The following is a 12,645-nucleotide window of genomic DNA, read 5'->3' on the forward strand; positions in this document are numbered from 1 at the left end:
GGCAAAAAAGAATGCCCTTCAGCGAATGCTGGAAAAAGAAAAAATATGGCAAACTATGGTTTTTCATCATACCACTGGAAAAAAACGTGGAATAAAAACACGATAAAAAAAAAAGACTAATGTAAATAAAAATTGTATGGCTGAAAACAATCTTGTCTTGCAAAAAACAAGCCGCCATACAGCTTCATTAGCAGAAAAATTAATGTGGTATCGCTGTAATTGTACTTACCCGAAGAATAAAGTAATCTAATCTCTTGGGATGAGCGAATAGCTTTGGATAACTCCTTATCCGAATAGCTATAGCACTTACGGGAATAGCTGCATGGGGAACCAGGATACCTGGATATCTCCCGATAATCAGCTTTTCGGCACCTCATGCAAGGAGAGCCCAACAAACAGACTCTCCATGCATGTGCTGTGACTGTCACACACCCGCAAGCATCTGCGGCGCCGAACAGCTGACTATCGGGAGCGCTCCAGGTATCCGGGTTCCTGATGCAGCTATTCGGTAAGCACTATAGCTATTCAGATAAGGAGTTATCCAAAGCTATTCGCTCATCCCTACTAATCACTTATACCACAAGAGGAACTGCCCAAAAAATAAATAAAACCAATTCTTCACCTGTTGTTGATTTTTAAATTCTGTCTCCCAAAGATCGCAGTAAGGCTTGGAGCACATTTATCCGTTTCTCTACACTAAGCGCTTACTCTGGGGTTTCTGTGTAAATCTCCAAAATATGTGATTCAGATGGAACCCCAGACGGAAGATTCCCTATAGTTAGGCAGATGGAGGCACAGTGGATACCGTCTGAGCTGTGATCTGTGTCTGCTTTTTACATGTTAAATGGAAGAGAAAACTGTAGAACAGGAACCAAACATCCATAATAATACAATGAATGCAAGAGTACATCATAGAAAATTATTATTGATACCAAACACATACATCTGCATGCAACTCCCTCTGAAAAGACAACGCTGAACAGAGGCCAGATTAAGCTCAGAGTAACGCTGCTGCCTTATTACGGTGAATGGATCTCTTGGAGGTTCCTTCTGAATCACGTCACTCAGATTTATTTGAAAACCCTGATGTAAGTGCTCAGCGTAGAGCACGGGATAAATCTGATCCAAAATATTAATGTAAAATGTTCCCAACAAAAGCTGCAAATCAATCCACAAAAAAAAAAAAAAAAAAAGTTCCAATCAGGTCAGTCATCTGTAAATAGAAATATAGTGGGCTTCCACGTTAGTGGTAGGACAAAAGGCTCTGTTAAAGTGCTATGGGGATCCTCGCCCTCCAAAAGAAATTCAGAGAATTCTGACTCCCAAATCCAAATGCCCCCAGTGTGCCTAAACCACATTCAGTGTCCACATATTTGACAGGGGTATAATTTCCAAAATTGGGTCACTTGAAGGAGGTATTCTGTTCTTCTAGCAGTTAGAGACTGTATATGAAGTCTGCAAACTTTTCTAGGAAAATCTGTGCTCCAGGAGTGAAATAGCGCGCCGTCGCTCACAAGTTTCACAGTGTGGTTAAGCAGTACTGTACAGCCACATATGGGGTATTTCCACGTTCAGCAGAAATTGTGACAAATTTTGATACCATTTTTACACACATCCCAGTGAGAAAATATAAAATCTGGGGAGAAAGCAGCATTTCTTGCTGTAAAAATGTAAATATTTTTTCTTCACTGCCCAATTATCTAAAATTATGTGACACACCTGTAGTGTCAATATGGTTATTGCACGTGTAGATGAATTCATTGAGAGTTGTAGTTTGTAAAACAGGGTTACTTATGGGGGGGGCTCCAAACCTCAGGGGCTCTCCCTGTGGGTTATGGCAATCGTAAACCATAACAGTAAAATCTGCACTATAACATGGCGCTCCTACTCTTCTGAGCTTTGAACTGGGCATGAAAAGTAGTTCCTGATTAAACAGAGGGTATTGGCGAAATCAGGAGAAATTTTTACAACAACTGCAACATCCATTTTTTCATATTAGCCCTTAGAAAAATGAAAGACTTGGGGCTAGAACAAGATTTTAGTGGTGCAAATGTAATTGTTCTTTCTTCAACCCCAATGATATAAATTTCTATGAGGCACATGTGGCGTCAAAATGCTCACTGCACACCTAAATTAACTACCGTATATAATCGAGTATAAGCTGAGATTTTCAGCCCACTTTTTTGGGCTGAAATTGCCCCTCTCGGCTTATACTCGAGTCATACCCAGGGGTCGGCAGGGGAGGGGGAGCGGGGGCTGTCTAATAATACTCACCTAATCCTGGCACGGTCCCTGCTTCCTGGCGCTGCAGTTTCTTCCTGTAGTGAGCTGTCACATGGTACCGCTCATTACAGTAATGAATATGCGGCTCCACCTCCCATAGGGGTGGAGCCGCATATTCATTACTGTAATGAGCGGTAACCGTCACTGCTCACTACAGGAAGAAAATGCTGCGCCGGGGAACAGACGTGAAGGGACCTCGCCGGGAGCAGGTGAGTATGACAGGGGGCAGTGCGCGATATTCAACTGGTCCTCGTTCCACCGTCGGCGCCGCTGTGTCTTCCGCAGTGACGCTCAGGTCAGAGGGCGCGGTGACGCAATTAGTGCGCACCGCCCTCTTCCTGAACGTTGGTGCTGAAGATGGGAAGCCACAGCGGCGGTCAGCAGTGGAAAGGGGAGCAGGTGACTCTAGCAAGTGCCGGGGGCCGGAGAGGTGAGTATGTAATTTTTTTAATCGCAGCAACAGCATATGGGGCAAATATCTGTATGGGGCATCTTAAGTGGCCATGTGCAGCATGATATGGGGGCAAATATCTGTATGGGGCATCTTATGTGGCCACGTGCAGCATGATATGGGGGCAAATATCTGTATGGGGCATCTGTATGGGGCCATGTGCAGCATTATATGGGGCCATGTGCAGCATGATATGGGGGCAAATATCTGTCTGGAGCATCTTATGGGGCCATAATCCACATTTGTGGAGCATTATACGGAGCAAACGTCTGTATAGAGCATCTTATGGGGTCAATCAGCATTTGTGCAGCATTATATGGGGCATATTTTAATATGGAGCATCTTATGGGCCCATCATAAACTGTATGGAGCATTATATGGGGCTCCTGATTCAATATGGATATTCAAAAACACTTAAAGGAGACATCAGTAGTTTAAGTTTACTATTATTGGTATCTATTTTTATTTTTGAAATTTACCAGTAGCTGCTGCATTTTCCACCCTAGGCTTATACTCGAGTCATTAAGTTTTCCCATTTTTTTGTGGCAAAATTAGGGGGGTCGGCTTATACTCGGGTCAGCTTATACTCGAGTATATACAGTAATTGGTGGGGTTATGGTTTGTAAAATAGGGTCATTTAAGGAGGTTTCTGCTGTTCTGCACCTCATGGGCTCTGACAAAGTGACATGGGACCCACAAACCGTTACATCAAAATCTGAACTCAAACAAGGCGCTTCTTCCCTTCTGAGCTTTGAACTGTGCCTCAGAAGTAGTTGTTTGACCACATATGGAGTATTGGCACACTCAGGATAAATTGCGCCAAAAATTATGCTGTGCATTTTCTCCTGTTACCGTTGCGAAAATAAAAAAAAATTGGGGGGCTAAAAGAACATTTTTGTGGGAAAAATTCCTTGAGAGGTGTAGTTTCCAAAATTGGATAAATAGTGGGGGGTTTCCACTGTTTATGCACATCAGTCGCTCTTCAAACGCAATATGTGTGTCCGCTCTCTATTCCAGCCATTTTTGAGTTAAATAAGTCAAATGGTGCTCCTCCCTTCCGGGGTCTGTCATGCACCCAAACGGTAGTTTTTCCCTACGTATGGGATATCTGCGTACTAAGGAGAAATTGTACAAAAAATTTGGGGTCCATTTTCTCCTGTTAGCTTTGTGAAAATAAAAAAAAAATGGTGCCAAATAAGTGAAAATTGTAAAATGGTCATTTTTCTCCTTCCACATTGCATTAATTCCTGTGAAGGGTTAATAAACTTCTTGAATGTGGTTTTGAGCATCTTGAGGGTGTGCAGTTTTTAGAACGCTGTCACTTTTGGGCACTTTCTGTCATATAGGCCACTCAAAGTCACTAAGGCTGGTTTCACACTTGCGTTTTGATCTGCAGCGTTTTTAACCCCTTCATGACCCAGCCTATTTTGGCCTTAATGACCTTGCCGTTTTTTGCAATTCTGACCAGTGTCCCTTTATGAGGTAATAACTCCGGAACGCTTCAATGGATCCTAGCGATTCTGAGATTGTTTTTTCGTGACATATTGGGCTTCATGTTAGTGGTAAATTTAGGTCGATAATTTCTGAGTTTATTTGTGAAAAAAAACGAAAATTTGGCGAAAATTTTGAAAATTTTGCAATTTTCACATTTTGAATTTTTATTCTGTTAAACCAGAGAGTTATGTGACACAAAATAGTTAATAAATAACATTTCCCACATGTCTACTTTACATCAGCACAATTTTGGAAACAAATTTTTTTTTTGCTAGGAAGTTATAAGGGTTAAAATTTGACCAGTGATTTCTCATTTTTACAACAAAATTTACAAAACCATTTTTTTTAGGGACCACCTCACATTTGAAGTCAGTTTGAGGGTTCTATATGGCTGAAAATACCCAAAAGTGATACCATTCTAAAAACTGCACCCCTCAAGGTGCTCAAAACCACATTCAAGAAGTTTATTAACCCTTCAGGTGTTTCACAGCAGCAGAAGCAACATGGAAGTAAAAAATGAACATTTAACTTTTTACTCACAAAAATGATCTTTTAGCAACAATTTTTTTATTTTCCCTAGGGTAAAAGGAGAAACTGGACCACAAACGATGTTGTCCAATTTGTCCTGAGTACGCTGATACCTCATATGTGGGGGTAAACCACTGTTTGGGCGCACGGCAGGGCTCGGAAGGGAAGGAGCGCCATTTGACTTTTTCAATGAAAAATTGGCTCCAATCTGTAGCGGACACCATGTCGCGTTTGGAGAGCCCCCGTGTGCCTAAACATTGGAGCTCCCCCACAAGTGACCCCATTTTGGAAACTAGACCCCCAAAGGAACTTATCTAGAAGGATAGTGAGCACTTTAAACCCCCAGGTGCTTCACAAATTGTTCCGTAAAAATGAAAAAGTACTTTTTTTTTTTTCACAAAAAAATTATTTTAGCCTCAATTTTTTCATTTTCACATGGGCAACAGGATAAAATGGATCCTAAAATTTGTTGGACAATTTCTCCTGAGTACACCAATACCTCACATGTGGGGGTAAACCACTGTTTGGGCACATGGTAAGGCTCGGAAGGGAAGGAGCGCCATTTGACTTTTTGAATGAAAAATTATCTCCATCGTTAGCGGACACCATGTCGCGTTTGGAGAGCCCCCGTGTGCCTAAACATTGGAGCTCCTCCACAAGTGACCCCATTTTGGAAACTAGACCCCCCAAGGAACTTATCTAGAGGCATAGTGAGCACTTTAAACCCCCAGGTACTTCACAAATTGATCCGCAAAAATGAAAAAGTACTTTTTTTTCACACAAAATTTCTTTTAGCCTCAATTCTTTCATTTTCACATGGGCAACAGGATAAAATGGATCCTAAAATTTGTTGGGCAATTTCTCCTGAGTACGCCGATACCTCATATGTGGGGGTAAACCACTGTTTGGGTGCACGGCAAGGCTCGGAAGGGGAGGCTTGCCATTTGACTTTTTGAATGGAAAATTAGCTCCAATCGTTAGCGGACACCATGTCGCGTTTGGAGAGCCCCTGTGTACCTAAACATTGGAGCTCCCCTACAAGTGACCCCATTTTGGAAACTAGACCCCCCAAGGAACTTATCTAGATGCATAGTGAGCACTTACAACCCCCAGGTGCTTCACAGAAGTTTATAACGCAGAGCCATGAAAATAAAAAATAATTTTTCTTTTCTCAAAAATGATTTTTTAGCCCACAATTTTTTATTTTCCCAAGGGTAACAGGAGAAATTGGACCCCAAAAGTTGTTGTCCAGTTTCTCCTGAGTATGCGGATACTCCATATGTGGGGGTAAACCACTGTTTTGGCACACGTCGGGGTTCGGAAGGGAAGTAGTGACGTTTTGAAATGCAGACTTTGATGGAATGCTCTGCGGGCGTCAGGTTGCGTTTGCAGAGCCCCTGATGTGCCTAAACAGTAGGAACTCCCCACAAGTGACTCCACTTTGGAAACTAGACCCCCAAGGGAACTTATCTAGATGTGTGGTGAGCACTTTGAACCCCCAAGTGCTTCACAGAAGTTTATAACGCAGAGCCGTGAAAATAATAAATGTGTTTCCTTTCCTCAAAAATATTTTTTAGCCCAGAATTTTTTATTTTCGCAAGAGTAACAGGAGAAATTGGACCCCAAAAGTTGTTGTCCAGTTTCTCCTGAGTACGCTGATACCCCATATGTGGGGGTAAACCACTGTTTGGGCATATGCCGGGGCTCGGAAGGGAAGTAGTGACGTTTTGGAATGCAGACTTTGATGGAATGGTCTGCGGGCATCATGTTACGTTTGCAGAGCCCCTGATATGCCTAAACAGTAGAAACCCCCCACAATTGACCCCATTTTGGAAACTAGACCCCCCAAGGAACTTATCTAGATGTGTGGTGAGCACGTTCAACCCCCAAGTGCTTCACAGAAGTTTACAACGCAGAGCCATGAAAATAAAAAATCATTTTTCTTTCCTCAAAAAAGAGGTTTTAGCAAGCAATTTTTTATTTTCACAAGGGTAACAGGAGAAATTGGACCCCAATATTTGTTGCCCAGTTTGTTGTGAGTACGCTGATACCCCATATGTGGGGGGTAGACCACTGTAGTGGCATTTGAAATGCAGACTTTGATGGAATGGTCTGCGGGCGTCACATTGCATTTGCAGAGCCCCTGATGTGCCTAAACAGTAGAAACACCCCACAAGTGACACCATTTTGGAAAATAGACCCCCCAAGGAACTTATCTAGATGTGTGGTGAGCACGTTCAACCCCCAAGTGCTTCACAGAAGTTTACAACGCAGAGCCGTGAAAATAAAAAATCATTTTTCTTTCCTCAAAAAAGAGGTTTTAGCAAGCAATTTTTTATTTTCACAAGGGTAACAGGAGAAATTGGACCCCAATATTTGTTGCCCAGTTTGTTGTGAGTACGCTGATACCCCATATGTGGGGGGTAGACCACTGTAGTGGCATTTGAAATGCAGACTTTGATGGAATGGTCTGCGGGCGTCACATTGCATTTGCAGAGCCCCTGATGTGCCTAAACAGTAGAAACACCCCACAAGTGACACCATTTTGGAAAATAGACCCCCCAAGGAACTTATCTAGATGTGTGATGAGCACTTTCAACCCCCAAGTGCTTCACAGAAGTTTATAACGCAGAGCCGTGAAAATAAAAAATAAAAAATAATTGTTCTTTCCTCAAAAATTATGTTTTAGCAAGTAATTTTTTATTTTTGCAAGGGTCCAATTTGTTTTATTTTACCAAGGGTAACAGGAGAAATTGGACCCCAACAGTTGTTGCCCAGTTTGTCCTGAGTACGCTGGTACCCCAAATGTGGGGGTAAACCACTGTTTGGGCGCACGTTGGGGCTTGGAAGGGAGGGAGCACCATTTGACTTTTTGAACGCAAGATTGGCTGGAATCAATGGTGGCGCCATGTTGCGTTTGGAGACCCCTGATGTGCCTAAACAGTGGAAACCCCTCAATTCTAACTTCAACACTAACCCCAACACACCCCTAATCCTAATCCCAACTGTAGCCATAACCCTAATCACAACCCTAACCCCAACACACCCCTAACCACAACCCTAACCGCAACACACCCATAACCCTAATTCCAACCCTAACCCTAATCCTAACCCTAATCCCAACCCTAACCCTAATCCCAACCCTAACCACAACTGTAACCCCAATACACCCCTAACCCTATCCGTAACCCTAACCACAAGCCTAATCTTAACCCTATTTCCAACCCTAGCCCTATTTCCAACCCTAACTCTAATTCCAACCCTAACCCTAAGGCTATGTGCCCACGTTGCGGATTCGTGTGAGATTTTTCCGCACGATTTTTGAAAAATCTGCAGGTAAAAGGCACTGCGTTTTACCTGCAGATTTACAGCAGATTTCCAGTGTTTTTTTGTGCGGATTTCACCTGCGGATTCCTATTGAGCAACAGGTGTAAAACGCTGCGGAATCCGCACAAAGAATTGACATGCTGCGGAAAATACAACGCAGCGTTTCTGCACGGAATTTTCCGCACCATGGGCACAGTGGATTTGGTTTTCCATAGGTGTACATGGTACTGTAAACCTGATGAAAAACTGCTACGAAATCGCAGCGGCCAATCCGCTGCGGATCCGCGGCCAATCCGCACTGTGTGCACATGCCATAACCCTAACCCTACCCATAACCCTACCCGTAACCCTAACCCTACCCCTAGTTCTAACACTAACCCTAGTGGAAAACGAAAAAAAAAATATATATATATTTTCTTTATTTTATTATTGTCCCTACCTATGGGGGTGATAAAGGGGGGGGTTTATTTATTATTTTTTTTATTTTGATCGCTGTGATAGAACCTACCACAGCGATCAAAATGTACTTGTAAGGAATCTGCCGGCTGGCAGATTCGGCGGGCGCACTGAGCATGCGCCCGCCATTTTGGAAGATGGCGGCGCCCAGCGAGGAGACATACGGACACCGGGAGGATCGGTAAGTATGAAGGGGTGGTGGGGGGGTGGATCGGAGCACAGGGGGGGTAATCGGACCACAGGGGGGGCGAATCCAAACAAGGAGGGAGCGGACAGGAGGACGGGGGAGCCGGCAGGCGGACGGAGGGGACCGGACCCCATAACGGAGAACTGGGGGGGCGATCGGTGGGTGTGGGGGGGGTCACTTCAGTATTTCCAGCCATGGCCGATGATATTGCAGCATCGGCCATGGCTGGATTGTAATATTTCACCAGTTTTTTAGGTGAAATATTACAAATCGCTCTGATTGGCAGTTTCACTTTCAACAGCCAATCAGAGCAATCGTAGCCACGGGGGGGTGAAGCCACCCCCCCTGGGCTGAAGTACCACTCCCCCTGTCTCTGCAGATCGGGTAAAATAGGAGTTAACCCCTTCACCCGATCTGCAGGGACGCGATCATTCCATGACGCCACATAGGCGTCATGGGTCGGATTGGCACAGGTTTTCATGACGTCTACGTGGCGTCATGGGTCGGGAAGGGGTTAAAAAAAACGCAGGTGGTGAAAAAACGCATGTAAACGCATGCAAACGCTGCGTTTTTTAGACGCACGCGTTTTTGCATGCAGAAAAAAAAACGCGGCGTTTTGACGCGTTTACATGCGTTTTTTCCTGCGTTTGTGTTTTTGAAACGCATGCTGAGAAGTGTGTGACAGCTGCCAATCATCAAAATCAATTAGAAAACCCACTATTAATAGAATTAGCTAGGGTTAGGGTTAGGATCCCTAGGGTTAGGGTTAGCTTTTTATTAGAAGAATGTCCTGGTCACCAGGTCACTGATAAGCCACCCCCCACCATCAAGGTGATAAAGGGATCCAAACCCTAACCCTAACCACAACCCTAGGGATCCAAACCCTAACCCTTGTGATCCCAACCCTAACCCTACCCCTAACCCTAGGGATCCTAACCCTACCCTTACCCCTAACCCTAGGGATCCTAACCCTAACCCTAACCGTTACCCTAGGGATCCTAACCCTAAGGGTTAGGATCCTAACCCTAAAGGTTAGGGTTAGGATCCCTAGGGTTTCTAGGGATCCTAACCTTAGGGTTAGGGTTAGGATCCCTAGTAACCCAAGGGTTAGGGTTTTCTTGTTTTTTTTTTTGTGTTTTCTTGTGTTTTTCTATAAAAACGCATACGTTTTTAACGCAAGCAAATGCATGTGCTTAAAAACGCATGCGTTTACATAGACAGCAATACATTTTTTTGCCGCAAATAAACGCATGCTTTTTTGCGGCAAAAAAACACAGCTAGAAATTACTACAGGTTGCATTTCTGCAACTAAACGCACGCATCAAAAAACGCATGCGTTGCCGAAAACGCGTCAAAACGCATGCTAAAAAACGCATGCGTTTTTTAATGTTAAGTATAGAAAAAAAAACGCATGCGTTTTTTAGCGCTAAAACGCTGCAGATCAAAACGCAAGTGTGAAACCAGCCTAAGAAAATGGTTTTGTAAAATTTTGCTGGAAAAATTAGAATTTGCTTATCAACTTTTAACCTTTTTTGACTTACTAACAAAAATAAAATGACGTTTCAAAAATTGCACTGATGTAAAGCAGACATGTGGGAAATGTTATTTATTAACCATTTTATGTGACATAACTCTCTGGTTTAAGGGCATAAAAATTTAAAGTATGAAACTTGTGAAATGTTCAAATTTTTTGCCAAATTTCACAAATAAACGCAAAGTTATATTGAACAAGTTTTACCACCATCATGAAGTACAATATGTCACGAAAAAACAATCTCAGAATCAGTGGGGTCTGTAGACACGTTCCAGAGCTATAACCTCAAAGTGACAGTGGTCAGATTTTAAAAAATGCATTGTGTGTTATGGAATTTACATACACTGCAAGAACTGTATGCAGTCAAGCAGGAGGAGTAAAAAATAAATGTACTCACTGAAGACTCACTGTCGCGGATAAGAAAGTCTCCATCCACACCCCTTTCATTCAGGGCACATTCAGCTTGATGTCTTGTCACCCCTCCATAGTACCATCCTTTCCCAGCGAAGCGACCTGTACATGCAGGACCAGTATAGCTTATTTGGTGAACATGAGGACTATTTATGGAAGGACCATCATTTAAAATGACAACATAGTTTTTGGGAACAAGACCTATCTGTCCACTGGAATTTTTACATTTCCACCATTCAGGGTCGTTTTCAGGCTTTTCAATGACTTCCATGATTTCTCCTTTCTCAAAGTTTAGCTCTTCTTCTGTTACTGAACTAAAGGGGTATAGTGTCTGCACAACATGGAGAACTTTAGTGTTCTGACCATTGCTAATGGAGGCTCCTTTTCTCAAACTGAGAAAACTAGGGGAATCCGCAGTTGCTTCATCAACTTCTTCTACGACATAGTTTGATGGAAACCACCCAACCTGTCCATTGTGTGTTCCACGCCACCAGCCATCACTGCACTTTTCCATAACAATCACTCGTGAACCCTTCACAAGGGACAGTTCATCATCTCTCTCGGCGGCATATGCAAACTTTACATATGCTGGAATGTTTAAGTCATAGATCCTATCTGAATTTGTACCATTGGAAGAATACTCTGCATCGGTGCTTGGAGTTGGTGAGGCATCTCGAGTGCTATTCTTTCTCTTGGTCTTCCCGAGACCTGAAAATAAGAAAGAAAACACAAGTAAACAACAACCATATGCAAACAATGAATACGAATCCATCCCATCGGTAACTATTCACATTCTCATAGATCAAATGGCGATTAATAGACTGACTATATATATGAGTTCGAGGAAAAAGTAAAAAAAAAAGAAAAAAGGATAATTCTAAACAGAGACATCATAATAAATAGATTGCCGAATTATCGCTTGATGCATGTTGGGTGATGAGAGGGCTGTATTATGGGGTTCTTTTGCTATACACACTGTATATTACATAATTTCTATAAAACTTTAACCCCTTCCAGACATCCGCCATACTTGTACAGTACAAGTCAGTAGCAGATGTATGGAGCGTGTTCAGTGTGACCATGACCCATACCCAGCAGGTAATGGCTGACACACAGCCTGTACCTGCCTATAACAGCAGAGAGTGAAGCGGAGCCCACGACTTAACCTGTTTCTGCTTAAATCAAACTCTGACATCGACATTAACAGCACGCCCGCATGGGGGCGCATCATTCTATGGGTCCACTGGCACTCATGAAGCGATCGCATAGAGCCGATGGATTGCTATGACAGCCAGGGTCTGTTGAACACCTCTGTACTTGTCATCATGCAGCTCCCTTGAAACCCAAGCCTGTGGCTGGGCTTCAAAGGAGACTGTGATTTTTACTACAGTGCCAGCAAAACAATTTTTACAAGTTAATCGAAACCCTAAAAATATTAACATCCAAGTGTTTTATTTTGGATATGTCATTACAATTAGTATTTCGGAATTAATTAGTATTTACATTTTCCTATGCCAGTTTTGCTATTAGACAGTTTTTGATTACTTCCCCCATTGTGTGCACTTTTAATAAGCGAAATCATGATGCGGATTTTACATGTAAAGTTTTCCTTTTCGACACAAGAGTGAAGATTTCTTTTGTATATGCAGCAATATTGTGGTATTCAGGTGTATAGTACAAGTGATCAGACGACCACATGTTAAAGTTCCCTAAAGGAACTAATAAAATTACCCCCTTATGCCACATAAGTGGTATCGCCACGTCCAGAAATGTCCGATCTACAAAAAATATGTAGCTAGTTAGTAAACCGAAAATAGATTTAAATATAAAAACACCTATGTCAAGCTAAAATTGTGATTTTTATTGAACGCCACCATGCCGCAAAATATGCAGTAAGAAGCATTCAAAATGTTAGATATATCCCCAAATAGTATCAATAAAATCATTGTTTCACCCTGCAAAAAATGAAAATGA

At 42.6% G+C, this 12,645-nt stretch overlaps 1 protein-coding gene across 2 annotated transcripts in view; it reads right to left on the minus strand.

Moving 5' to 3' along the window:
- NCK2 (NCK adaptor protein 2) overlaps window positions 1–12,645 on the minus strand; it is an 81,602-nt gene that overhangs the window by 24,312 nt on the left and 44,645 nt on the right. For both annotated transcript variants that reach the window (XM_077296607.1, XM_077296608.1), the window contains exon 3: window positions 10,658–11,379. In XM_077296607.1, the coding sequence (XP_077152722.1) occupies window positions 10,658–11,379 (722 nt within the window). The remainder of the gene's footprint in view (window positions 1–10,657; window positions 11,380–12,645) is intronic.

This window comes from Ranitomeya variabilis, chromosome 3 (assembly GCF_051348905.1).
Source record: "Ranitomeya variabilis isolate aRanVar5 chromosome 3, aRanVar5.hap1, whole genome shotgun sequence".
In the NCBI taxonomy this organism is placed as follows: Eukaryota; Metazoa; Chordata; class Amphibia; order Anura; family Dendrobatidae; genus Ranitomeya; species Ranitomeya variabilis.